Source organism: Mollisia scopiformis (assembly GCF_001500285.1).
Source record: "Mollisia scopiformis unplaced genomic scaffold LY89scaffold_22, whole genome shotgun sequence".
NCBI classification, from domain to species: Eukaryota; Fungi; Ascomycota; class Leotiomycetes; order Helotiales; family Mollisiaceae; genus Mollisia; species Mollisia scopiformis.
The window spans coordinates 823,632-849,047 of record NW_017263602.1 but is presented as its reverse complement, the minus strand read 5'-3'; the positions used below and the strand labels follow the sequence as shown (position 1 = coordinate 849,047).

Genomic DNA, 25,416 nt, shown 5'->3' with positions numbered 1-25,416 from the left:
TTTATGGAAAGAGTCGTTCTACCAAAGCTCACCAATATCTTCCATCCTTGTCAAGCAATCAAGCCAAGCAGCATCCTTGTTGTCGGCCGCCATTACCATGCATGCTGTAAGCACATGGTAGACTTTTGGTGCTGACCCGTCTGCCTCGCAAATAAGTTGCTGGGCTCCTAATGGAAGACAAGAGCCTGAGAGACAGTACGAATATCTTCATCCACAGAAGAAAGATAAAACCCTCGAATAACCCGGGGATCAAATGTCCCAAAGAAAGTGATGCCGGGATTGACCCAATCAAGGCACGGTCTGATCCACATTCGGCCATAGCTCCTTGCTGTCACACCCCGCTTCAAAAAATCTCTTCTCCAGCAATTCATTACTTCTTATCTTTTATCAACGGCCAAGATGCCATCAAAAGGTATGGATGCCTATGCCAAGCTCAATGTTGCCACCACGAGTGCAACACAATTGGCCAAAGAAATCTTGGAATTCTTTCAAGTGTTCTAGCGCCTTGGATGAACGCAGGGTTTAGTCAAAGATTCGTCTCCACAGACAAATCACACATAAAACTGAACGATTGCGTCTTCTGGGTGCCAAGAAATGCTCCCCGCTTTTAGATCTGGGCAAAAGATACCAACATGCCAATGTTGTTCACAAAGGGAAGGTGAAGGTGAGGGTAACGTGAATCGTGAGGACGCGCTTGCGGTTTTTGGATATGGAGAGCGAGCCTTAGTTTCCTTTTACTCCTAGGACTTCACAACGCGAGGCTGAACTTCTTTTTTTCTTCTCTCCCTCACGTTCCTTTCTTCCTTCAGTTCGTGCCTTTCATCCGCGTTTCTGCATCTCGATCTCAACACAGAAACGCAACAATGGAGACGCACAACACCTACAATCCTTCTTCGGGACCCAACAGTGAGAAGCCCATCCGTGAAGATGTGGATGTCAATGTCAGTAGTGCCGACGACCTCACGAGAGAGGATTCCAATCACCACCTCCATCGTGGATTGAAGGCCAGACAGATTACTATGATTGCCATCGGCGGAGCAATCGGTACTGGTCTGATCATCGGAACGTAAGTCCTCCTCTTTGAATGACAGCCGAAGGGCGCGTCCAGCTGACAAGAAATACAGTGGAAAGTCACTCGTTCAAGCTGGCCCCGCGCCTCTCTTCATTGGTTACACCATTGTCGGCTTCCTATGTTTCCTGGTTATGGCTGCGCTGGGAGAGGTAGATCGTTTTCGTCCGAAATGGTGCAGCATGTTGCTGACACAACTAGATGGCTTCCTGGCTTCCACTCCCTTCTGGTTTCACTGGATATGCCACCCGATTCGTTGATCCGGCTCTGGGTTTTTGCCTTGGTTGGAATTACTGGTTCAAGGTTCGTGAAAAGGCCAAATTCTTCTTAAGAATTTAGAAGATGATACACTGCTCCCAAACTTATAGATCGGCCTGTATTGAAGAATACCTTACTAACAGAATCCTCAGTACATCATTGTCACTCCGAACAACTTAACTGCTGCCTCACTCGTGATCCAATATTGGATCGACCGTGACAGAGTCAATCCTGGTGTCTTCATTGCGGTCTTCTTGGTCGTAATTGTATGCATCAACTACTTTGGTGTCAAGTTCTTCGGTGAATTTGAGTTCTGGCTCTCTTCCATTAAGGTCACTGTCATTCTCGGCTTGATCTTACTGAGTCTCATTCTTGCCTGTGGAGGAGGACCATCTCACCATGCAACCGGATTTCAATACTGGAAGAATCCAGGTGCATTCCATGAGTATATTCTCAGTAAGTAAGATCGTTTTCAAGTGTATGGATGGCACTAACACGCGTCACAGCTGGTAGTGCAGGTCGGTTCTTGGCTGTCTGGAGCACCTTTACCACCGCTGTATTCGCGTATCTTGGTACTGAGCTTGTGGGTGTGACAGTAGGAGAAGGTGAGTAAAGTGCAGACTTCCAGAAGTTCCACTACTTACAATTTTCTAGCCGCCAACCCAAGAAAGGTCATTCCTAGGGCTATTAAGTTGACCTTCTTCCGAATCCTCCTCTTCTATGTCCTTCTCATCTTCCTCCTTGGAATGCTTGTGCCATATAATTCCCCTGAGTTGAAGGCCGGCATCTCTACCAATGGTGGAGCCACAGCAGCTTCGTCGCCCTTTGTAGTGGCAATTCAGATCAGCGGCATCAAAGTTCTACCTGGTATCTTGAACGCCTGTGTCTTGATCTTCGTGTTCTCTGCTGCCAATTCAGATCTCTACATTGCGTCTAGAACTCTCTTCGGACTCGCACACGAGCACAAGGCACCCCACATCTTCACTTACACCGACAAACGCGGAGTTCCAATCTTTGCTCTTGCACTCTCGGTAGCATTCTGTCTCCTCGCCTTCCTAGGTGTCAACACAGCTTCATACACCGTCTTCAGTTATTTTGTCAACTTGGTTACCATGTTCGGCCTTCTCACTTGGATTTCCATCCTCATCTCCCACATCTTCTTTGTGCGTGCTCGTCGTGCTCAAGGTATCCCGAACTCGGCATTAGCCTATGTATCACCTCTAGGGATGTGGGGATCAGTTGGTGCATTGATCTTTTGTATCTTGATTGCATTCTTCAAAGGCTTCGCACTATTCGCATACAAGGCAACAGCTGCCAAAGGCACGAAGCCGGTCTTTGATACCAACACGTTCGTCACCACATACCTTGGAATCCCGCTTTACATCATCATGTTTGTGGGCTACAAGATCATCATGAAGAGCGAGTTCGTCAAGCCCGAGTCAGCAGATATGTATGGTGGCAAGGCAAGAATCGATGCTGAAGAGGCTGAGTACCTTGCTGCCGAGGCGGCGAAGAAGGGAGGACCAGAGACGAAGTTAGAGAAGGTTTATCGACTCACGGTTGGCAATCTCTTCTGATTGATGATCGCTGCTCAATCTTCCGGATGGACATTGATTGACAGTTTTGCTATGATAGATTTGCAATAGTTGGTAGCTCGGTCTGCTCTAGACAACTAATGATATGTTTCGAGCTTTCCACCGATTCCTACCTTGTAACACCCTTTGCTCCTATGTAACTCGTGATCAGAATGCCAGTGATTAATATGCCTTACCTTTTTCCACACGGAGAAACACTTAGACTCCTCGCCTGTGAAGTATCCGGCAGTTATATGTGGCATTCAGAATATAAATCTCGAGCATGAAATAATGTCTGTTCACTTTTTGAATCTTCATGATGAGAAAGTCTGGTCAGTTTGAACCCGCTTAAAACACCATCGATGTGTACGCCGAGCTTAGATTGGGCGGTTCGCTTTGATTTACAGAGTTTGTTCTGTGGAAGGTAAAATAAGTAAAAATTTATCACATCTTGCACAATTTGCGCCACTCGCGCGATTCGCGCTGAACTTGGACCTTACTTGAGAATGTCTTCATTTCTCGCTTTGAAGTCCACCGCAGAGATCCATTTGCAGCAGTAACCAAGAGCGGCACCAAATCATGTTCTCAAAACCATTATTTCTTCTGAATTCATACAGTACAGTTTTACCAACACTCAACGCCGCCATATGCTTCACAGCCCAACCAACTCTCCCTACTTCTTAGCATCCTTCTTCGCCTCCTCAGCCAACCTCTCGACCTCTTTAGTCCTCTTCTGCAAAACATCCTGCACATCCTGATACGCGCCCTTAAGAATCTTCTCCGCATCATCCCCCCTACTCTTCGCCACCTCCTGTAACTTCTTCAACTTAGGCAAGATCTCCTCTCCACCCGGAATCATCTTCGCATACTGCTCCAAACTGCCGCTAATATCAAACCCACCAGCGCTCTGCTTCGCCTTCTCGCCCGCTTGCTTGATGTACTGCTTTAAGCTCTCCGGATCCTTGTTATAGAGAGCCTCGGAAATCTTCTTGAGGACCTCAGCTACGTTGCCCTTTCGAAGAGCGTCTTTATTATCCTCGACTATCTTCTTGATCTCGGGGTTCTTGTCGAGATACGGTTTCGCGCTCTCGATTCCCCTTTTCCAGGCCTCGTCTCCCATTCCTTTTACCTTCTCTGTTTTTTCCTCCACGAGTTTCTTGATCTTGTCCACGGTGTCGAAACCCACGCCTGCTTTCAGCACATCCTTGATCTGCTGGTACGTAGCTTCGAGCTCCTTCTTTGCTTCGGGCCCGTAGGAATCCGCCATGCTTTTCAGCTGGTCTAGGTTCCCGCCAACTTGCTCCTTGAGCTTGGGATGGTTGTCCAGGATCTCGGATGCGGAATCAACGCTCAGTTTCCCGAGCTCGGAAATAGCTTCCTCGATGATGGTCCAGCTCTTAGATGCGGTCTGCATATCCACCCCGCCTTTCTTGCTCACGTCCTTGAGGTCGTTGTAGGCTTTGTTGACAATATCATCGACCTCCTTTCCATGCTTGGCTTGGATCTTCTCTAGGTCGTTGAATGCGGAATCGACATATGATTTCGCGCCCGGGATGAAGGAGGCGTACGAGGTGGCGGTTGAGCGCAGCCATTTGAGGGCTTGGTTTGGTTCCGGGGCCGAGGAGGACAGTTTTTGGGTTATGTTGTTGAGTTCTGATTTGGTCTTTTGGGCGGCGTTCACGAAGGTTTTGGCGCCTGAGGTGTGGTAGTAGCCGTAGCCTGCCTGTGAGGGGATGATGAGTTTGAGTCAATTGGGAGGAGGGGGTATTGGGGGAACTTACGAGGAAGACGAGACTGCCGCCTACGATGCCGCCGATTACGGCTTGGGAGTTGATTGCTGAGGAGGAGGATGAGGATGAATAGGTAGAATCGGTGCTTGCAAAGCGAATTTGTCGTGCATTTGCACGCACTGGAGCTCGTAGTGAGCGAGCTGCTGCTCTGGTAGTTCTTGAGGCTAGCATTGTGATTTCAAAGTATGGAGAACGAGAAAGGTTGAGGAATAATTAGAATTGAGAAAAGTTGAGGACGATTGAGAAAGTAGTTGAAGTCCTTGGTCAATTGAAGTAGAATTTCTTTGGTGTTACTAAGCTCTGTACGGAGGTAAGGCTCCTAAATTGAGCGTTGACCGACGTCATGGTGCCGAAAAACGATGACATCGTGGCTTGTGGCATGGTTAAATTCACTTGAAGCAAAATTCAACAATTGAGTGTGTAGAGATTTCAAAATTTAAAGTGAAATCTGACAGGTTATGTTCGCTGCTTAAGAAGTATATTGAATTGGTTTGAGTGATAATCGGAGTTATTGAATGGTCGTCGATATCTCCATGATCTGCAAGGTACACCAAAATTCCGACAGGGGAATTAGCGCACCCGCATTGATTTCAGGCAACTTGCGTTATCTTTTGATATCAACAGTGTGGTGGTACAGAGGCTGCGGTCTCTGGTTTCATGATCGACTAACTCCCTCAAGAGAAAGTAGAACGTGGTACTATGGAATCCTCGAATTACAGCACCAATGAAGCTCATAGTAACACGCGCTGGCCACAAGCAACATGAAGCCTCTGGCCATGTTATCTTAATCAATGAGAAACAGAGAGCTTGCTCATTGTCCAGCAGTCCCAAGACTTTCATATGAGTCCCAGTCGCTGCAGTCCGTACCGACAACCATATTACTATGTCTGTTCGTTTAAAGCACGATAGAAAATCTAAGCAATGCTTAAGTTTCAAACAACAAGATATTGATTTTTGGTTGCACTTGCAAAGTGGACCCTCGGCCGATGCCTGTTGCTATTCAGGAAGCAATATCGACTTGAGCCATCTTCGGGATGACGGACATTTCGAAACAACCAAAAGCATATCAAAAATACTCATTCTACCTGCAAAAAATCTAAGTAGCCCCATTCGCCTGCTGCATAGCCTGCAACGGCGCCATGATATTCTGCGCATAAGTATCCGCATCCGCTGATATAGTCGCGATGTTGATTCTATTCTCCAATGCGTTCTGGACACTTTGCACCACTTCTCTCTCTTCCATAACAGCTCTCGTTACCTGTCCTTCATGAATCCAGTAATCCTGACTTCTGCCTCTCAGCGCTTCGTTTCTTACAATGGTATTTCGTAATACTCCTGTGGCACCCATTTTACTTCTCGCCATGTCTAGAATCCGAGACGAGGTTTCTATCCGTTCGGCTGTGCTTGGCGGAGTCAAGAATGCTCTGTTCGTGCTTGATAGGTAGAGGACCCATCCGAGAATGCCGTCGAGGGCAGCAAGTGCAACTCCTCGATAGATCCGCATCTTCCAGTAGAAGAAATCGAGGTCCTCTACTCTTGTGGCCCTTGAATTCCCTTGATAGTTGTAAGAGCTAACGAAATATACCTCCATGATCGCAACTGCTATTGCTGCAATGGTCCCCGTTGTTCTCCATATTGCTCCCTCTTTTCCAGTGAAGAGACCACTGGTTACAAGAGCCAGGACGCAAAGGTTGAAAATGTGCGGTATCAATATACCTGGGAGCGCGTAGTAGAGGTAGGAATTCGGATCATCTGGATTGCAGAATTGACATTCGCTGAGAACGTCTGGGCCGAACCGGAAGTATTGGAGACGGCCTTCTAGAGATCCAATCTTAGTCCTCAGTAGCTGATCGGTAGGCGATAGGCCTTGAGGTCGTAGGCCGGAAAGACGTGTGAAGAGTACATCGGTTGGGATTTGGAGACGCGATGCTGTTATAGCGAATATGTTTTCGGGGGCGAAGTTTGGAAGTGTTCTTATGAGAAAGGATAGCGAGGTAATGAGGAGGATGAGGAGAGCTCGTTGTACTGCTGGAGGTATAGGTCGTATGGGAATGCCGTGAATGCTAGGTGCAGCGCGAACAGAGCGGTAATATGCGATTGCTTTGGGAAGCAGAATCGGGCCAAAGAACAAAAGAAGGGACTTGACTCTACACCGTGTTAGTTCATATCTGTAGTATTGAGAGATTCTACTTACGTGCCCCAAGTGATCGTCATGCTGGACGATGAAAGTTTTGAAGTTGCGAGGGCTGAAATACTTGACACATTCACGAAATGTAGCCTTGTCTCGCCTTGCACGATGTCACTAGTGCTAATCAAGTAAGCGTGATTTGTACTCTAAAATATCTTAAATTTTTCTAGCCTTTTCTTCTTAAAACAATTCAACAATGAAAACTACAATCTTGAGTGCTTGCCCAATAGGTTTGTGTTTGACATTTCTAATTGTCCTATGTATAAGAAATCCTTTCATATCCTGTGTGCGTCGTCTAGACGAACTTTCCTATCAAGTATATCAGTGGCACTTTCGAAGCTTTGGCGATCCTCTCTCCCATGGTCACTCAGAGTCAAAAAGAATGCCCAGAGCAAGCCCAAGTACTCTGCCAAGAGTCATCTCACTCGTGTTGCAGGGTCATTAGCTTTTCGAAGCAATGGCGACCTTTGCGTCTTTTTGATGAGAGACATGAATGTGCACTCATATCCTGTTTTATTTTATATCAATGCAGCCTTGTGACTATACTACAACTCCTTCTTTCCTCCGGCCGTCTCCTTCTCGCTGGGTATCTTCATCGGTTGACCCTTGGATTGTTGTGGTCCAGCACCTAATGCGATGATGGCCACAATAGCGTCACTGACAAGCAAAATGATTGCTGCGCATGCTAATGACCATGCCTGCATGCTGACACTTCCCAATGGTGCTCGTGGGAACGACAATAGCCATTCCGCATAGTATGGAACCCAGCCCTTAGGAAGCCAGAACATCGGTTGTCTAGAGTACCAGAATTGTAGAAATATTCGTAGACCATTGGTGGCTATCCATCGTAGTGAAGATACTGTAGTGTCGAATGTCTGTTTTGTACTGTCCGAAGAAGACTCTGAATATAGACTGTCAGCCACGGATCTCGGACACCTAGTCTCTTAGGAAAAAAGGTTGTGCGTACTGTTCTTCTCCAGCTGCTCCAGTAATTTATCATGCTGTCTGCGTAGCTTTGCCCATTTCGCAAACTCGTCCTGGCTGCTTGTAGCGTTCAACTCTTTTCTGACCTTCATAAACTGGGCCTTCAGCTGTTTCTGTTCCGCCGACGTCTTCGCATCTGATGATGGTAGTTTGTTATACAAGTTCCATAGCTGAAAAGAGTTAATGCTAACCTTTTTCAAAAGGTAGGAAGACACGTACCAGGCTGTTGATGGAAGATGCTCCGACGGTGTTGACTAGGTGGATGGCAAGTTGAACCAGGAAGACGACAAGAAGAATGGAAGGCATATTGAGTGATCACTATGGAAGTATGCGCATACCACAAGAATTGTATGCGAGGGAAAGTTGTCGCTGTGACGGTTAGCAGGTGAGCTGTTAAACCCCGAGCCTCACACAAACAAACCACCGCGCTAGGGCGAGGCTACTGTACAACGGAAGGCTCATTCGTTCGTCTCTATACTCCCACATAAACATCACAATGTCGAGAGCTCTTGACTCCGAAACCATTTCATCTGCTTCCAAAGGAGATGCAGAAAAGTCTTATACGGATATCACTCGGGCTCTCTGTATCGATGCAGAACCCTTCCTCGAGATTGAATTTCTGGGCAAGAGTCACCCAATACCCGCGGGTACCAGTGTTCTTGTGGATGGTAACAATATTGCTGTTTCGAAGGCGAAACTCGTTCAGGCTTTTGTAGTTGCTCGACAAATCCTTTTCCGGAATTTGAAAGACTGCCCGAATGATCAGATTTCTCACTGTCGAGATGCATCCGCGGTCATGCTCTTGATGGATCCCGAACACCTAACAGCTGCCAATTTTCGCAAAGGACTGCTTGTACGTCTCCGAGATGGGCCGCGGGACGAGTTCGAAGCATTGTTGAAGAAGGAGCTTCTGTTGGTAAACAGCTACTTAACTTCACGTCTACACCGGCATACCAAATCACCAACTCTCTGGGGGCACCGTCGTTGGATTCTGGAATTTGCTTCGAGTCACATGAAGGTTGATGTTCTGAAAGACTTGCAATCCGTTGTACTGGTGGCAGCAGAACGACATCTTAAAAACTACTATGCGTTCGTTCACATGCGATGGCTTATTCGAACATACACGTGCTCAACGGAGACGTTGAGTCTGCATGACCTTCCTAGAATCATTGCAATTACCAAAGATTGGTGTCTGAGACATCCGAATGACACATCCGGCTTCTCGTTTCTGCTTTTTGGTCTCTCTCAGTGCCAGTTAGCCAAGTCAACTCATCCAGACTTAAGTAATATGTGCTCGGTAGTTTGTACAGACGTTCTTCGTCTTGCTGTCTCTTTCAAGTGGACGCATGAATCAGTCTGGGTGTTCTTGCGAACTCTGGTTGCGGAGTATGGAACGGATAGCGATATACTGGCGTTTAACACCGCTATCGATGATACAACAAAAGCATACCCGGAAGGCCAAACGGTTCTCAGAAAAGCAAAAGACTGGTGTGCGAAGTACCAGCAGAATTATCTTCACAAACCATGAATTTGGAGTGTAAAGCCGCAGGCACACTAGCTGGCCAGACTCAACTTTGGAAGCACTGTCCTGAGATCGGTCCCAAGTATATGGACTTTTCGCGGCCCCAATTTATCCAAGTCAATCAGTAGTCTACCAAGTTGTTGAGTGGCAAGTCGAGCAGAAGAAGAGGCGTCATGTGATGAAGAGGATGTGAAGTGATGGCAAACACGAAATGAAGGAAGATCTTTCGCTCGTAAGACTTCGGCTGCGTCTGAGATATACTGAGCAGTCGCAAAAATCAAGAGGCTCTTGATATCAAGCATTTAATCGAAATCAAACCCTGGTTCGAAAAGCCTTGGAAGAACGCTCAGGGGCAAGGATACAAAATGAAGCAATGTCAATTGCAACAAGCGAGAGACAGGGGCTATAAATACCCATCTGGGGCCGCCAAAGACATCGTCATCGACAACGTCCTCCTTGCAGCGGTTGCACGGTACAAATTCTGGAAGAAGTGGCGAAGCTTAGGATCAGACCATGAGAGTCTGGGGGACAACACGGTATTTGTAGGAGACCTCCTTCGAGACGTGATATTGAGACGAGAAATCACCTATTCCTGCCGAGGTAAAGCCATGAAAGTTTGTGAAGAATGGTGGATTCATCTCGGAAAAAGAGGTGTTTGTTCCTTGGAACATGTGACGGACAGAAGGTGACTCGAATAATAATGCTTTTGTACACGCAAGCGATCGAACTGGTGGTTACCGATACGAAGACTCGACATACGGAATACGGGTATTGTAGTGAGGCAACGGCATCTGATCCTATTTTCAGATCCACCAGACGATGGTGCATTTGTGAAGTCTGCTTGTGCCGACTGGCCCACCATAATTATTTTCGACGTAAAAAATCCAGACGCCAGAGATCAAGCGTTCACGACCAGTCGCTCTTCATGATTTTGTCATCTTGTCAACATCCAGCCAATGATGGGATTCTGGGCCACCGACATAGATTCCCATACTCTAGCTTACCAGATCGGTTGCACCAGGTTGCCGCCCATTTGTGGCTGAAAGAATCTCGAAGTCGATGTCGAGGCCGCGAGAAAAGTGCTGAAGAAAAAGGACTTTTTTTGGAAATTTGCCAATGAGAGACCCTGGAACACCGGGTGGTTCAATTTAGGCCAAGGATAGACGGCCACACTTCGACGCCTCTCCACCACGCCTGACCAAATATCACCTAACGCAAAACTTTGACCATGATATCCAGCAGAGAGATTGCGCGTGCAGACAGGCCATCAGCACGATTTGTTGAAGCTATCAAAACATCGCATGCGTGCACCAATTCGTATGCATCTGTGCTGGTGCAGATGCAGCTCCCAGCCATACGAGAAGGTGCATTTTGCCATCCAAATCCCAGACTCCCAACTATCATGGAGCTTTTTTGGAGGTTGGAACTTGTGCTGCCACCTTCAGGTCGGGGGTCGTCCAACCCTGTTCCAGATATGCCCTTGGGGGTTCATTGGAGAGACGCGCGACTCTTCCGGTCTCCACCAACAGGTGTGCAGGCTCGCCTGCCCTCCACATCGCTGCAGCCAAGAAAGGCACTCCAGCGCTGGCAAATCACAGCGGGCGGAGTCTGGTCTTTTACCCAAAATGTCCCAGATAATCCTGGTTTCAACTTTCTCAACTGGCGCATGAGCTTGCTTCGACGGACTGATATCAGGGAATTTCGTGCTTGTGGACAGAGGCGGAGGGGTGTGAAAAAATTCGGCAGGAGGAGAGGCTAGGCTAAGTAGAGACGGAGAAAGCAGATCGTCCTGCTGCAGCAGAGAGTCTGGTCTGGTTAGTCGTCGAAAGGGTATCAATGTTTCACGATCTCGGGGGACATCGACGAGGGGGAAGAACGAGAGAGCGCAGACGCTCACCAGTGCCCATCCGCGAGCATTGAAGGACTGCTGCTGTGGGTAATGAATTGGAATGATAAATTTGCTTGTAATGATGATGTGCAGGATGTCTGATAAGAAACGCTGCTCATTGTCGCTGAGCACGCTCTTGCCTCTTCCCTCTCTCATTTCCGGGTCCATAAAAATCAATCGTTTGTTGTGGCTCGCTGGCCGGGTTGAGGCCACTAGTGCCGCTGCTTAGCGTCTCCTCCCCTTTCTAAATCTCCATCCACCACCTCGTCTTCCTCTCGAACTCGCAACGCTCTGAAACTCTTCTTCTAAACTTTGTGCTTCCGCTCTTGTATTCTCTTTCTCCCTTCTATTCTCACACTCGTTAGGACTTCAGTTCTCGAATTTGAGGTGACGAAAGATACATCCGCGGTTTCCCCTTCCCACACTCAGTCAACAAACAACAAGCCAAGCAAAAGAGGAAAGTGCCAACCAGTACGTTGTTTCATCCTTCTCCTTCGCAACTACTTCTTCCCTGCATCATATTTGGAAGAGTTCCCCTCAGAATTCACATCAAAAACACATTTGGTATCGAGCGACGCGCGGCGCTGGGTTCTCAACTCACACATCAATCATCCCATCTCGTCTTGCTCAACTTTATCACTCAATTCTGCTGGCATCGAATCAAATCATTCAATTGAACCGCACTGACATCAGAGAAGTAACTGTAGCATAATACCTTCACGATGTTCGCTCAGAAGCTCATCATTCCCGCTCTTGCGGTCGTCAGCTGTGTCGCCGGTACGTTCTCGATATCCTATCCCAACAAGCACATTATATTCCTGGGACATTGGGAGAGGGAGAGGTCGCGATGGGCAGGAATGCTGCGAGCATAGACTCGAGCATGCGATCACATCACACTAAAGCTACAATTGAGATGGAATTGCGCTGACATTCATCTTTTTCTAGCCCAGACTGCATCTGTCTGCTCTCAGGCCACAGCTACCATCAACTCCCAAGCTGATGCCACAGCTTTCGCTTCCTGCTCGACCATCTCAGGCAGTATCGTCGTCAGCTCTGCGGCTTCCGGTGTCATTAGCATTGATGGACCTCAACAAATTACTGGTGACTTCACTTGCGAGAACGCTGGTGGTCTGACCAGCTTGGGTAGCACAACCCTTGGGTCAATTGGAGGTTCCTTCACATTGAACAACTTGACCCTCCTCTCCACCCTGTCGATGACCGACTTGACATCCGTCAAGACCATTGCGTGGACTGCTCTTCCAGCTTTGTCCTCGCTGACCTTCCCATCCACTGTTAGTTCTGCGACCAGTGTGACCATCTCCAACACTTTCTTGAGCACTCTCGATGGTATCAACTTGGACACTGTGGCCACCCTGCAGATTGACAACAACAACCGATTGAAGACTTTCAGCACTCAAGTCGCCAATATCACATCTGCTGTCAACATTAACTCCAATGGCAACAGTCTCGAGGTCTCTTTCCCGAATTTGATCTGGGCTGCCAACATGACTCTGAGAAACGTCTCGTCTATCAACATTCCCTCCTTGGCAACTGTTAACGGCTCCCTCGGCTTCTATGGAAACTACATGACCAACATTGCCGCTCCCAATTTGACCTCTGTTGGCAGCACTGCAACTGGTCAGGGTTCTTTGGCTTTCGTTGCTAACGCCAAGCTCGCCAACATCTCCATGCCCATGCTTGCCACCGTTGGAGGTGCTGATCAAATTGCCAACAATACCGATCTTACTGGTATCAGCTTCCCAGCTCTGTCCATTGTTGGCGGTGCCATTGATTTCTCTGGAAACTTCTCCACGTAAGTACTTAAGACTCTACCTGTATTTCCCAATCTAACCGTATGCAGCCCATCGCTTCCAGCTCTCACCAACGTCAAGGGTGGTTTCAACATTCAATCCACTGCTACCATCGACTGCACTAGTTTTCAAGCTGAGGCCGGATCTGGCAAGGTTATCCAAGGTACATACATTTGCAAGACGACTGCCGATGCCACCACTCTCGGATCCTCCACCACCACAGGCTCTTCGTCTGGAGCATCATCTACAAGCAGCAAAGGCGCAGCAGTTTCCTATGGTGTGAACGAGGCCGTTGCTGGTATCTCGGTTCTCGGAGGTCTTCTGTCGATGTTGTTGTAAAGCATTGGGACGTCGGCGTTTTTCTTCCGTTACTATCACCATAAACCTAATCTGCCACGTTCTCATTGTCTTTTTTCCATACAGCTCTCAGCAAAACGAAGCCAGTCATTAGCGAGTTGTCACCTTCATTAGGATCATTCGGGGATGGGATGAAGGTGTCTGCATAATTTCCATATCACGACCTTGCTGAAGTTGCATAATTTCTGCAGCTAGCCTGGGGGTGATGGGATGTCTTTTTGTTTGGAGGTTCATGAGATGAGGGAGGGACCACAAGGACAGTCGTCGAATTCCATAAAATTTGTACATTGAATACACTTTTCTGTGCCATTGTGTGTGATGATTGTGACTAGCATATCTTGTCACTCAACTATATTGAGAGAAGCTTCAATATTTACCGCAAGTCAGCATTTCCTCTTGCCTTCTCGGATCGGGTTATAGACCACCATAACGCGATTTTGCTTTTTCTACGTGATAGTTTCTGTGCCGTTTCATCACCACGTCGGTGGCTGGGAGCATTAAGCATGTGCTACACGACAGGCTCAGCCTCTCCTGTACAGCATCTATCAAAAGCAATGTGGAGAAGAAGAGGCGAGCTGAAATCTCATGAAACTTTGCGAGATGTGACCAATCATTTCTGAGATTTTCTGTTCTTCTATTCTATTGTGATTTGTGATATCTAGAGGTTTGCTATATATATACGGGAGTGGGTATAGGGTTTACAATTTCGCTTTCGGTTGGTCTTGCTTCATCATTGTGTCTGCTACGATGCGTCGTTGGATTTTGCCAGTGGCTGTCTTGGGCATGTTGTCTGTGAAATAGACCTTGTTGTTTGTTAGTATTTGGCACAAGTGTGCTTGAAGCAAAGAAAATAACATACCTTCTTGGGGACCTTGAACTTGGCGAGCTTGTCCGCAACCCATTTCTTCAGTTCTTCTTCGCTGATGTGTTGTCCGCTCTTGGGCACGATGGCCACGCCGACTTCCTGTCCGAACATCTCGTCCGGGATCGCGAAGCTGACGGCCTCGCCGACTTTGGGGTGTCGGGCGAGGACGTTGTCGAGTTCGATGGGGCTGATTTTCTCGCCGCCTTTGTTGATCAGTTCCTTGATTCGGCCGGTGATGAATACGTAGCCGTCTTTGTCGAGCTTGCCTTGGTCACCGGTGCGGAAGAAACCGTCCTTTGTGAAGGAGGAGGCGTTCGCCGAGGGGTTGTTGAGGTAGCCTTTTGTGACGTTCTCGCCGCGGATGCAGATTTCTGCTTCGGAGCCTTGGGGTACCTCTTTTCCTTCTTGGTCTAGGATCTTGACTTCTACTCCTTGGCCGATTCCTACTGAGCCTGGTTGTCGTTTTCCCGGTGGGAGGGGGTTCGAGGTCATTTGATGAGCGGCCTCGGTCATGGCGTATGCTTCTAGGACGGGGGCATTGTATGCTGCTTCCAACTGATGGAAGACGGTTGGTGATAACGGCGAGGAACATGAGCGGATGAATCTGATCTTTGGCTTGGTGTGCGGTGGTGGGTTCTTCAAGAGGATCTGGTGGATTGTAGGAACTGCTGTGTACCAATTGGCACCGTGGGTGATGAAGTCGTCCCAGAAGTCATGAGCAGAGAACTTGGGCGGTACAATGACGGATCCGCCGCTATATAAGGGAGCCAGGAAACCTGCGAGCAGGCCGTGAACGTGGAATAGGGGCATGACGAGCATTGTACGATCGGCGGGCGAGAGGTCATATGTTGCCTTGATGTTCTTCATCGTTCGTGTGAGGTTCTTGTGTGTCAATGGCACTGCTTTGGGACGTCCTGTTGTGCCACTGGTGTGGAGGACCAGAGCAATGTCATCTGGTTGTGCCCTTTCGACTTTCTGGTTGCCTTTCCCCTTCAGCTTTCCTTCCTCCTTCACATCTAGGACAACTTCTTGGCCATTCCAGTAACATTCTGCTATGGCGGCATTGTATTTCCTCGCTGCTCGTACAGCAGGGCCTTCCTTTGCATATGAGCCCTTGGGCACAAGGGCGGCGGCGGACTTCAGATCATCGATGTAGAACTCGAATTCCTCCTGCTTATACGCCGAATTGAGAGGAGCTGCAATGCCTCTTTGCCAGGCACTGGCGAGGAACGCAACGATAAATTCGTATGTATTCGGAAGAGCAATTGAGACTGCAGCTTGAGGTGTTACGCCGAGCTTTGCAAGCTTGTTCTGGAAAGAGGAGATTTCGGCGGAGAGTTGTTTGTATGAGACTGTGAGAGGATTGTGCTTGCTCGGTATGATGACGGCTGTGGAATTATCTCCTGCCGAGAAGGAGTTCGAGAGTGTAGTGGCTGCCATTGTACCTCGAAATATGTCAGATTATAGAGAGTGAAAAGAGCAGGTTGTAATTGTATGACTTTTTGAGCACAGCTACGTAGTGAATGGATGATGAAGAGACAAACGCCATTCCGATAATCGTCCGGTCATTCTCTGGCACACATGGGCAATGCACCTATCTGATCACCCCATGTCTAGCGCATTATCAGGCTTATCGTCCCAAATTCCTCTTCAGCAGCTGGCTGCAGTAGCTTTGCACATTTGACAGGACCTCATTATTCCCGCGCGCCATTTGATAGCAATTTTTGCTGTCTTGTACCTCTTCATGATCTGGTGACTCAATATTTCCCTCCACATCTCTCATTGCTGGCTAAGTCTCAGAAAACATCACGAAGAGAATTCTTGGTGGGGTGGAAAAAGTGAAACATAACCGTTACAGTTCAATGTGTAACGGACTCAGAGATGATCAAATCAATACGCTACAGAAAACATTCATCAAGACGGATGTAGGGCGCGGGCCGATAGTTCTTCCGCGTTCTAGTCCCGAGGAGGCATTCAAAGTAGCCTCACGCGTGAGGCTGTGAAGTTAGAGACATCTTTGTGCAATGCATTTCGATCACAATACATCAAATACCGTCCCACAATGTCTACCCCAACGAATCCGCGCGGGCTATCGCTTTATGCGAATCTTCTTGATCCAGATTCTTCCGCGCCAGGAACAATATCCAAAGGTCCTGTTGTCTTCAAGAATGCTGAAGCTGCAGAAGACAGCTCGGCCAAGAAGCCACAAATAGATCCTGGTATGCGATACTTCCCAATAATGGAAAAGAAAATTAGGATTAATTGTCTCCTCGAGCAGCTGCGCTCCGTTTCCAGCCTACGAAGAGACCACAATTGTCGCAAAAGCCCAAACCAAAATCTACCTTTCCAAAGCAGCCCCTTTCAGACAACTCGAATCAGAGGAGTGTCCCGCCGCAAGCTACACCTACTGTAAATATTGCACGACCAGCTGCGAAGACTACCCTCGCGGATTGGACAGGTGGAGACGACGAGGACGTGAATGGATTCTATGCGGGAGAAAAGAGGCAACGAGGTGGCCGGAAGAAGAGAAAGAACAAGCACAGGGAAGAGCATGTTGCTGTGCAAGATTGGGATGATATCTATGACCCAGCACGGCCAAACAGCTATGAGGAGTATAAGAACAGTGACGAGAAGATAAGAGAGGTTAGGGAATGGAAGGACAGACTATATGCCCATAGAATGGCCAGAAAGTCACCTAGTGAGAAGGATAGCGACGAAGAAGACTTTCGTCCTCAGATGGGTAGTGAGTATTCTTCATGGCATGGGGCATTCTAATACTGATTTTCGCAGGGCAATTTGCACCACCAGGGCAGTTTGCACCACCTTCCAGCTACTCCTTTGCACCTCCTCCTATGGACTCTCCGCCGAAAGCTCAACTCGAGAACGATTCTCCTAGGATACTGGAAGATATACCACCACCTCCTCCGCCACTTGATAATCTACCACCGCCCTCTGCGCCCTCACAACCTGTCCCAGAAGCATCAATATCTCGTGCTCCAGTGCGCTACAACCTCCCGCCAGCACCAAGCGATATCCCTAGTTCAGAAGCAGAACTAGAGAAAGCACTGGCTGAAGAAGACGATGAAGATGACGAAGCTGCCGAGGAAACTCCACGATCACTTCGACCTGGTCAGAAAGGCTTCGCTGAACGGCTTATGTCGAAATATGGATGGAGCAAAGGCAAAGGTCTGGGTGCTGATGGGTCTGGTATCGTCAATCCACTCCGAGTACAGCTTGAGAAGCGAAAGAAAAAGTCAGATGCAGAGGGAGGTGGGTTCAGAGATCCTGGTGGTCGTGGTAAGATCATTGGTGGGAAGAAGAACGTACCAGAAAAGGAGTCGGATACTGGCAAGTTTGGACCTATGTCGGAAGTCATTGTGCTTCGAGGCATGGTTGATGGCATGAATCTTGACGAGGAAGTCGAGGGCGATGGCGATGGTGGTATCATGCAAGAAATTGGGGACGAATGTGCTGAAAAAGTGAGTGACACCTGTTCGTCACATTGGATCTCACTGACAGCAGAACAGTATGGGCGAGTTGAAAGAGTCTATATTGATCGACATGGAGCTGCTCCAAAGGTTTTCGTCAAATTTACCAGTCAGCTGTCAGCTTTGAGGGTACGTTTCCTTGACTTCTTATGGCGGCAAACACTAACGAGGACCAGGCTGTGAATGCTCTCGAAGGACGAATATTCAATGGGAATACCATATCTGCACTCTTCTACGAGGCGGAGAGATTTGAGCAGGGAGTCTACGAGTAATAGTTTCTGTAGCTCGAAAAATTTACATCGTTTTACGGACACTGCCAGTTGCTACATATATCTTTTGCTACTTCGCCTCGCGCTTTGTGAGCTTTACGTGATCTTCACCAGCCATAGTGACCTTACTAAACCTCGAACGTTCACTTTGCCTTCTGACATACTCGGGGCTACACTCGTCCGAATAAGGGCCTTTAGATGAAGGAAAGTCTGTTGTAAGTACCTGGTATACTTGGAGACCAATTTCTTGTTTTGTGACAGATTTGGCAAGTTTGAGAACCTTGGTCTATTGGTGAATATGAAGGAGTCCTTCTGTTGCACATCGCACTTTCAGACCGTCGAGAGAATGATACTTTACTAGCTTCGAAGTCAATCCTTGAAGACGGACAATGTAAATTTTTTGTTGCATATCGCACTTTCAAATCGTAGAGAAACAATACTTCATTGGCTTCAAAGTCAGTCTTTGAGGACGGACAATTGGATCTTTTGTTGCACATCGCACTTGGAAAGGTTACATCAATTTTGAGTTGACTTTAACAAGAGGCTGAGAGGAGGCTGAGAAGAGGTTGAGAAGAGGTTGAGAAGAAGTTGAGATGAGGTTGAGTAGAGGATGAGCAGAGCTTAAGTAAAACTTGAATTGCACTCAAGCGGAGTCTAAACATAGCTTGATTATAGCTCAAGTGAGCTTGATAGAGCTTGATAGAGTTTGATAGAGCTTGAGTAGACTTGAGTGAACTCAATCGACGAACAAATGGATTTTTGCTGTGCATTGCACTTAGTAAACATTACTCGATAGAGTAAACTCTGGTTAAACAAACTTCATAGACTTTCTTCAAGTAAACTTTGTGTAAGTAAAGAGTCTAAGCTAGGTGAGTAACTTGTGATAGACAATGGGGTTTTTGTTGCACACTAAACTTCATAGAGTTCACCTGAGGATTTACTATACTTGAACAGACTTTAGAATAGAGTAGATGATTATTCTAGTTACCAGACTCCATTACAGGGAGCCAAAGCTTGCATTCTATATGTAATTTAGAGGATGAAGTGGCATTTGTAGGCAATCAAAAATTATACATGATTCAAGTCTCATTGCATCGATTTACCGCGGACGAGTCGGCAGTGAGTATTCACATTGAGGGATCTGTTTCTCTTTGGAGTTGGGCAAAATTGTTGCTGTGACGGTGCGAATGGCGCAGACTGCGCGAGTAGCGCAAACTGCGCGAATTGCGCGGAATGTGCGGAATGCGAGGATTATGGAGATCATAATGAAGAGATGGGATTGAGGTCTGTAGCGACTATAGTGGGGGTTCTAGAGTATGGATCGTAATACTGGTGTACTCTGATGATTTGATGAGAGGGGTGATGAGAGGGGCATGGTAGGTAAGATCTGAAGACAGGCTACACTTGAGCTCAGCTCGTTCACGATCTGCTCATTCTAGAAACACAGCCAGAGCTCAATTGTCAGAAAAGGCAGCCAAGTTTCTCTCGACTAGTCAGAATGTAAAATGTTTAATGTATGGTATGAAGTGCCGCAATCAGTTCTGCGGGGTATGCTCAACCCATGATCTCAAATGCAAAATCTGCAGAAGTACTGTTTGCTTTGCAAACGTCCTCTCCCTATAGACCCAACGCCGTTCGCAAATGTTGATATAAAATACACGTCTATTACCCTCTAGAACTACTTTCGCCGCCTCTGGTATCTGGTCTCGGTGCTGTGCTACTCACGCTCCCACTCCGACTTGCTGTCGTTGAACCTTCCTCGGCGCTTCTCTCAAGAAAACCGGTCCATAGATCCGCTAGTGACTCCTTATTGGCGGGAGATTCAGTAAAGAACTCACTTGATAATGAGGGTGTACTCGGAGTGCGGTGGAATGGTGACATGGGCAATCGTAAGCTGCTGTTCGACGCACCTGGTCTTGCAAGACCTGCTTGCTCTTTCTGCTCATCTGTCCAGTTCAGCAGTGATGCTATTAACTGTAGGATCTGAAATTTCTTTGGGTCTGAGCGGTCCAGAGTGAGGAAGTGCAAGAAATGATTGGTGACGATTTGTCTAATATTTTTAGTACTAGTTCAGATAGAGTCAAGATTGGTACGTACCTGTCAACGTTGTCCTCTGGCTTGGCCTTTCTGAGAAATCGTAAAGCTTTCGTGAGGTGGTCATTAAGAACAATCGCTTCATGTCGTAACTTTCCAATTAAAAGATTCTTCTCCTTGATTTCCTTTTCGAAGGGAGCCAGCCTCTCCACCTCTGTTTCGAGAGATCCTTTCGATGCTTCGGCTTCATTGGCTCGTACGTCTGAGTCTTGAACTATCTTCTTCAGAGCTTGGAGTTGTTCTTCGTATGACTCCACCATCTCACGAAGCTCACGTTTTCGTGCTTCTTGCACTTCTTGCAGACCTCTCTGTAAGCCTTCCAGAGCCTGCGATTGGCTGTCTCTCTCTGATACAGCAGCTTCGTACGCTTCCTTCTGAGCCGAGAACTGTTCTTCCAGATCCCTAATCTTCTCTGCTGAGCTCTCCCTCATTGACCTCTCTTCCATGGCCAAAACTTCCCAATCACCCATAGCTTCCTTTGCAGCTTCGGCCTCATCCTTCAGCTGCCTTGTCTTTTGTATCAGATCTTCTCGCTCGCTCACCCAATTTTGTTGCGAGAGATTGTGCCTATTACGTAGACTCGAAAGCTCCTTCGACGATTCGTGAGATTCCTGCTCCAGACGCTGTACATCATCCTCGAGGCCCTCTACACGTTTCTTCAGATTCTCGTTTTGTGACTCGAGCTCATCAATCTGCTCCTTCGCTTCGGCTAATTCTTGTTTGTCAGCTTTCAGACGTTCCCCCAAGCTTGATTTAATAGTATTGATGCGTCCAAGTAGAGATTGGTATTGCGTTTCTGCATGGTCCTTTGCGCTCTCACTCTCCGCGAGCTCAGCCCGGATCGTCGATACCTCCTCCGTGTGTTGACTTTGAATTGTAGAGACTTCTTCTGAGTGCTTCGTCTGGATATTCGATAATTCGTCGGCATGCTGTCCCTTGATTGTGGAAACTTCCTCTGCGTGTTTTCCTTGAAGACCTTCGAGCTCTTTTCGTAATTGCTCCACTTCAACACGCAACGCTTCCCGCTCTTGTGACATTGCTTCTAATCGAGCACTCGCATCGGATGCCTTCGAATTCGTGCTGTCCAATGCCCCTCCTTCTGCTTGATGCTTCTCGGATGATCGTGTCGCAGATGAAACTGCATGGCCATTACTAGCAGAATCGTGGTTATGGCCATTCGTCTGCGCTTTTGCACTTTCCGGGAATTGGCCGTCCTTCGGTGTGTTCTATAGACAATGTCAGAGCTTGATCGTTGCTGTGTTTTGTGAACAGGTGGCTCGTACCACCCCGGACTGCCCAGAATCCTCAGCATCTCCTTCAGCCTCTCCATTTTCTAGGGACAGTTCCTTTTCATCAGCTCCCTTGGTAGGCTCCTCTGCAGCCTTTGTCTTTGAACTCTTCTTCTTCTTGTTGTTTTTCTTCTTGGGCGCTGTCGGAATGTGTTAGTATGTTATACGAGCTTCAGAATCGCACGAGAATATCAGAGAAATTGGGGGATCACGCACCTGACGATGAGGTCTGAGAAGTATCTGCAGGTGCCACAGCTGACATTTTCTGGCCGAGTTGTGAGGTTGCCCAGTAATTGAAGCTATTCCTACAGTTGGGTATGAAGCTGGGACTCGTCAACACACCTAAACGGGACTAGTGAATTGATTAGTCTGCTGCACGGGAAGCCCAGGACCGAGATCTTGAGGATCGCCCTTGCTCATGAACCGCATCCACACATATTTAGACATTTACGTAGCAGCCACCCATTTTCACTGCTTTACAACGATTGATAGTTGGCGAACGATCATTAGCTAGCCCCGCGCATCTTATCTACCAGCAATCTCTCCAGCAAGTGCGGGGAAGATCTTAGCATCTCATTAGATCCAATGATGTATTGTACAGTTCTTCACTACGTGTGTCTAACTAGCTCCGTTCCGTCGAGACCATGGTTTAGGTCCATTAGGCCAATCGCTATGATGTTATGTTTTTATTTCACTCGTACCTGATATACCCAGGCAGTATAAGCCATTCAGAAAATCAACATGTCTTCTCTCATTCAAAACATAATTCCGAACGCCATGGCATCAGATGGCGCGAATGGACACAGTGGTGTCGATACTGGCAAGTACATCAAGTGGAACGCTGAAGGCGTGGAGAAGATACCTCCAAATGAAGCAGAGGATATAAAAGCTGTTGCAGACATGATAAATCAGATGCAGCAGAAGCAGATCAATAATCATAGACACTGCTACTCAGGTTAGTTCCTAGTTTCGCCGTATCAGAAAGGCTGCTGAAACGTCCGTGAATAGGTACACATGCACGTACTCAGGGTATCGTGAAAGGAAAGTTGATTGTCAAGGAGCTCCCACAGCACCTGGCACAAACTCTATTCTCCAAACTCGCAGAGTATCCTATCGCCATGCGATACTCAACAGAGCCCGGAGATCCAGGAATCGATGATCGAATACCTCAGCCTCGTGGTCTAGGTATGAAGGTCTTCAACGTTCAGGGGGAAATGTTCGATGCTGGCAAAGACTTTCCGACCCAGGACATTGAGTTCAACAATGCTCCTGCGTTAGAACTTGCAGATGCGAAGACGACTAGGGAGATCTTTGAGATCCGTATCAAATACGGAGATGATAAGAAAGACCTGTACAAACAACTCGAAGCACGAGACGATACCGATCTTCAAAAAGCCCGAGATCAGCTCCGGAATACCCATCTTGAGGTTCGAGACACCAAGCATAATGAAGTCAGAGAGTGGTACTGACATTTGAGGAAGTCATTTCGAATGTACTCGCAGTCTGCGTTCAGATTTGGTGACTATGTCGTCAAGTACTCACTCGTACCATCGGGAGAAACCCAGAAGAAGGCACACGAAGAAACAGTGGATCCAGACTCGCATCCGAACAACATCCTCAGCCAATGGCTGCAAGAGTTCTATAGCAAACATGACGCTGAGTACTTGTTCCAAGTACAATTCCTCGAGAACCTAGACGAGCAACCTGTCGAATACGCTGGCACACCTTGGGATGATGCTAAATACCCGTGGCAGACTGTTGCGAAAGTCATAGTGCCCAAGCAAGAAAGCTTCCTGCCCAGCCGGAAGACGTTCTGGGAAGAGCATATTCGGCTGGACCCGTGGCACGGATTGAAGACTTTCCAACCGCTTGGCTCTTCTAATAGACTTCGTAGAGGTGTGTATCCCGCCAGCGCTGGCTTTCGTCACAAGATGATAGCCAGGAAAGAAATCAATGTCACGAGTATCGATCAGATCCCAGATGGTGGTTTTGTTACGGGTTGAAGCAAACTTGGGCGATGTATTTTTGTTGCCGATCTCAGAAGGAAGCGTCACTGCTTGTACATATGTAATGATATATGAACCTGCGATGTTAGTCTCACCCCAGAGCAGACTGGTTTCGTTCGATGAGTGAGGTTTCAGTGACTTTCAAATTCGAGAGCCGAACCAGCGAGATAAGTGTGGTGTACAGGACATGTAGGAGATTGACCCACAACCATGCGACTTTGTCCACAAGGTAAGCTAGGATCCAAAACAGGGGTTCATCAAATATATGTTTGCACTAAGCGAATCTGGATGAACATTGAGCAGAACTCTAATTCAACAGAATTATAAAAGGCGGAGTTAGTCTAGGCAAATCGTAAATATGATCAGGCTATGAAATGTAGATGTGTATCCACGCTCATTGTGTCAATTGACAGCAATGAAAGCCAGAACATGCGTAGAACGCCGTTATATATAAAGACTGAAGAAGAGAGATCGCGAAAAATTATTCGTAGGCAGTTTTTTGGGGTCGAGGAGCGCTAACCGCAAGCGGATACTCACGTGATCGCGTGAGAGACGGAGATCTTGGCGTTTGCGACCATGGTCATGGTCTTGCCACCATCAAATCTGTAGGATCGAAGAATGATATTGAGTTGAAGGTCTTTCTACTGATTCCCCATCCACCAACAAAAACTTCTGATCTAGAATCCAATCTCGATACTTGAAAGTTCTGCACAAAGAAGAACAATGGTGTCACGTTCCTCTGGCGGGGCCTCCTCCTCGAAGGCGGGATCCATCGCGTCTCCAGCTGGAGCACCGCCTGAATGCATGGCCAAAGTCATGGACAACAAGAGCATCGAGCCTACCACTCCAAGGAGGACTCAAACTTCCAAGAAACGCAAAGCACCGCAGCTCTCCCAAGACGATGAGACTAGCAATGCGGATGACTACCTCGCAGCAATAGCGGCCCAAGAAGCACTGGCCGGCATTGAAAGTTCCAAGCCCAAGAAACCTCGAAAGAAGAAGGGCGAAGAGCCAGAAGAGAAGCGACTTAAGCGTTTCCGAATCAAGCCTCCTCTCTCTTACATCGAGAGACTTGAGAGAGTCAAGGCGCAGCGAATGTTCTTGATTGATCGAAATAGAACCACTGGTGAAGATGGCACCCACGAAGAAGAAATCTTTGACATTGCTGGTACTACTGGGAATATCTACCAAGTCACTATCTCCAAGGTTCCAACTTGTTCTTGTCCGGACGCGGCGAAGGGGAATCAGTGCAAGCATATCATTTATGTATGTATCTTAACAAGTCCTTATTACTCTATCACTCATGAAATTTCTAGGTTCTGGTCAATGCCCTCAAAGCCCGAGAAGATCTAGCTTATCAGCTGGCATTTCTTTCGACGGAGCTCACAGAGATTTTTGCCAATGCACCTGTCACTCCCCAGTCATCTGAAACTACAGCTTTAGCTACTGATACTGGCGGCTCCCGCAAGCCTGTCGAAGGCGATTGTCCCGTTTGCGTCATGGAGTTCGAGGAAGGAGAAGATCTCGTTTGGTGCAAAGCTGCATGTGGTAATAACGTTCATCGCCATTGCTTCGAGCAGTGGGCTGGGAGCAAGTCTGGTAAGCAGTCTTATCTCTCTCACCATATAATGTTACCAGATCACCCTACTATTTATTGTGTTTCATTGTCTGGTTTCTACCCAGTGCTTAATTACCTCGATATGTGGTATTTTCGACTAACACTTTCAAGGTCCTGTCAAGTGTGTTTTCTGCCGCAGTGCATGGAAAGGTGACGAGGAGAGTATCAAGAAAATCAGTAAGTCTGGTGCTATTGGCGTTGATGGCTATGTCAATGTCGCTGGTGAACTGGGACTTAGTGGGGAGCGTGATATGAGCACGTATCATCAATACTGAGTTCGGAGACAACCAGGATACGGGCGGTACTACTAAATACGAATGATGAACGAAGGTTCTGGTGATCTTTG

At 47.5% G+C, this 25,416-nt stretch overlaps 13 protein-coding genes across 13 annotated transcripts; 8 read left to right on the top strand and 5 right to left on the bottom strand.

Moving 5' to 3' along the window:
- Window positions 1-398: 398 nt before the first annotated feature.
- On the top strand, window positions 399-3,250 carry LY89DRAFT_722492 (putative dicarboxylic amino acid permease). The gene is made up of 6 exons (XM_018218737.1): window positions 399-1,066; window positions 1,125-1,221; window positions 1,271-1,372; window positions 1,480-1,783; window positions 1,834-1,932; window positions 1,982-3,250. Exons 1-6 carry the CDS (start codon window positions 864-866, stop codon window positions 2,902-2,904), a joined length of 1,728 nt encoding a protein of 575 aa, XP_018066475.1. The 5' UTR covers window positions 399-863; the 3' UTR covers window positions 2,905-3,250.
- Window positions 3,251-3,528: 278 nt separating this feature from the next.
- Window positions 3,529-4,920, bottom strand: LY89DRAFT_653844 (uncharacterized protein). Its single transcript, XM_018212271.1, has 2 exons — window positions 4,683-4,920; window positions 3,529-4,624 (listed from the first exon to the last, which is right to left on the bottom strand). Exons 1-2 carry the CDS (start codon window positions 4,860-4,862, stop codon window positions 3,575-3,577), a joined length of 1,230 nt encoding a protein of 409 aa, XP_018066474.1. The 5' UTR covers window positions 4,863-4,920; the 3' UTR covers window positions 3,529-3,574.
- An 845-nt stretch (window positions 4,921-5,765) lies between these two features.
- LY89DRAFT_786255 (uncharacterized protein) lies at window positions 5,766-6,931 on the bottom strand. The gene is made up of 2 exons (XM_018222962.1): window positions 6,886-6,931; window positions 5,766-6,838 (listed from the first exon to the last, which is right to left on the bottom strand). Exons 1-2 carry the CDS (start codon window positions 6,903-6,905, stop codon window positions 5,788-5,790), a joined length of 1,071 nt encoding a protein of 356 aa, XP_018066473.1. The 5' UTR covers window positions 6,906-6,931; the 3' UTR covers window positions 5,766-5,787.
- Window positions 6,932-7,424: 493 nt separating this feature from the next.
- On the bottom strand, window positions 7,425-8,012 carry LY89DRAFT_593327 (uncharacterized protein; the record flags this gene model as incomplete). The annotated part of the gene is made up of 2 exons (XM_018209744.1): window positions 7,425-7,780; window positions 7,847-8,012. Coding segments are annotated over 2 exons (522 nt in total), but the record flags the coding sequence as incomplete, so codon positions are not given.
- Window positions 8,013-8,044: 32 nt separating this feature from the next.
- On the top strand, window positions 8,045-9,404 carry LY89DRAFT_222344 (uncharacterized protein). Its single transcript, XM_018205959.1, has one exon. The coding sequence runs from the start codon at window positions 8,360-8,362 to the stop codon at window positions 9,389-9,391; it is 1,032 nt and encodes a 343-aa protein (XP_018066471.1). The 5' UTR covers window positions 8,045-8,359; the 3' UTR covers window positions 9,392-9,404.
- Window positions 9,405-9,848: 444 nt separating this feature from the next.
- On the top strand, window positions 9,849-10,665 carry LY89DRAFT_222202 (uncharacterized protein). Its single transcript, XM_018205956.1, has one exon. It carries the CDS (start codon window positions 10,011-10,013, stop codon window positions 10,503-10,505), a length of 495 nt encoding a protein of 164 aa, XP_018066470.1. The 5' UTR covers window positions 9,849-10,010; the 3' UTR covers window positions 10,506-10,665.
- On the top strand, window positions 10,414-11,434 carry LY89DRAFT_222371 (uncharacterized protein). Its single transcript, XM_018205960.1, has 2 exons — window positions 10,414-11,317; window positions 11,367-11,434. The coding sequence occupies exon 1, from the start codon at window positions 10,614-10,616 to the stop codon at window positions 11,142-11,144; it is 531 nt and encodes a 176-aa protein (XP_018066469.1). The 5' UTR covers window positions 10,414-10,613; the 3' UTR covers window positions 11,145-11,317; window positions 11,367-11,434.
- Window positions 11,435-11,607: 173 nt separating this feature from the next.
- On the top strand, window positions 11,608-13,477 carry LY89DRAFT_222311 (uncharacterized protein). Its single transcript, XM_018205957.1, has 4 exons — window positions 11,608-11,744; window positions 11,967-12,050; window positions 12,219-13,086; window positions 13,135-13,477. The coding sequence occupies exons 2-4, from the start codon at window positions 11,996-11,998 to the stop codon at window positions 13,421-13,423; spliced, it is 1,212 nt and encodes a 403-aa protein (XP_018066468.1). The 5' UTR covers window positions 11,608-11,744; window positions 11,967-11,995; the 3' UTR covers window positions 13,424-13,477.
- Window positions 13,478-14,139: 662 nt separating this feature from the next.
- Window positions 14,140-15,775, bottom strand: LY89DRAFT_653831 (acetyl-CoA synthetase-like protein; the record flags this gene model as incomplete). The annotated part of the gene is made up of 2 exons (XM_018212270.1): window positions 14,301-15,775; window positions 14,140-14,244 (listed from the first exon to the last, which is right to left on the bottom strand). The coding sequence occupies exons 1-2, from the start codon at window positions 15,744-15,746 to the stop codon at window positions 14,140-14,142; spliced, it is 1,551 nt and encodes a 516-aa protein (XP_018066467.1). The 5' UTR covers window positions 15,747-15,775.
- A 282-nt stretch (window positions 15,776-16,057) lies between these two features.
- Window positions 16,058-18,145, top strand: LY89DRAFT_222326 (uncharacterized protein). The gene is made up of 5 exons (XM_018205958.1): window positions 16,058-16,525; window positions 16,585-17,046; window positions 17,097-17,785; window positions 17,834-17,923; window positions 17,971-18,145. Exons 1-5 carry the CDS (start codon window positions 16,369-16,371, stop codon window positions 18,064-18,066), a joined length of 1,494 nt encoding a protein of 497 aa, XP_018066466.1. The 5' UTR covers window positions 16,058-16,368; the 3' UTR covers window positions 18,067-18,145.
- A 1,393-nt stretch (window positions 18,146-19,538) lies between these two features.
- LY89DRAFT_653824 (uncharacterized protein) lies at window positions 19,539-21,820 on the bottom strand. The gene is made up of 4 exons (XM_018212269.1): window positions 21,663-21,820; window positions 21,441-21,586; window positions 20,161-21,383; window positions 19,539-20,113 (listed from the first exon to the last, which is right to left on the bottom strand). Exons 1-4 carry the CDS (start codon window positions 21,706-21,708, stop codon window positions 19,729-19,731), a joined length of 1,800 nt encoding a protein of 599 aa, XP_018066465.1. The 5' UTR covers window positions 21,709-21,820; the 3' UTR covers window positions 19,539-19,728.
- Window positions 21,821-22,223: 403 nt separating this feature from the next.
- LY89DRAFT_593520 (heme-dependent catalase) lies at window positions 22,224-23,449 on the top strand (the record flags this gene model as incomplete). The annotated part of the gene is made up of 3 exons (XM_018209756.1): window positions 22,224-22,401; window positions 22,455-22,873; window positions 22,928-23,449. The coding sequence occupies 3 exons, from the start codon at window positions 22,224-22,226 to the stop codon at window positions 23,447-23,449; spliced, it is 1,119 nt and encodes a 372-aa protein (XP_018066464.1).
- A 996-nt stretch (window positions 23,450-24,445) lies between these two features.
- LY89DRAFT_538976 (uncharacterized protein) lies at window positions 24,446-25,336 on the top strand (the record flags this gene model as incomplete). Its single annotated transcript, XM_018208140.1, has 3 exons — window positions 24,446-24,718; window positions 24,769-25,051; window positions 25,182-25,336. Coding segments are annotated over 3 exons (711 nt in total), but the record flags the coding sequence as incomplete, so codon positions are not given.
- Between the last annotated feature and the right edge of the window lie 80 nt (window positions 25,337-25,416).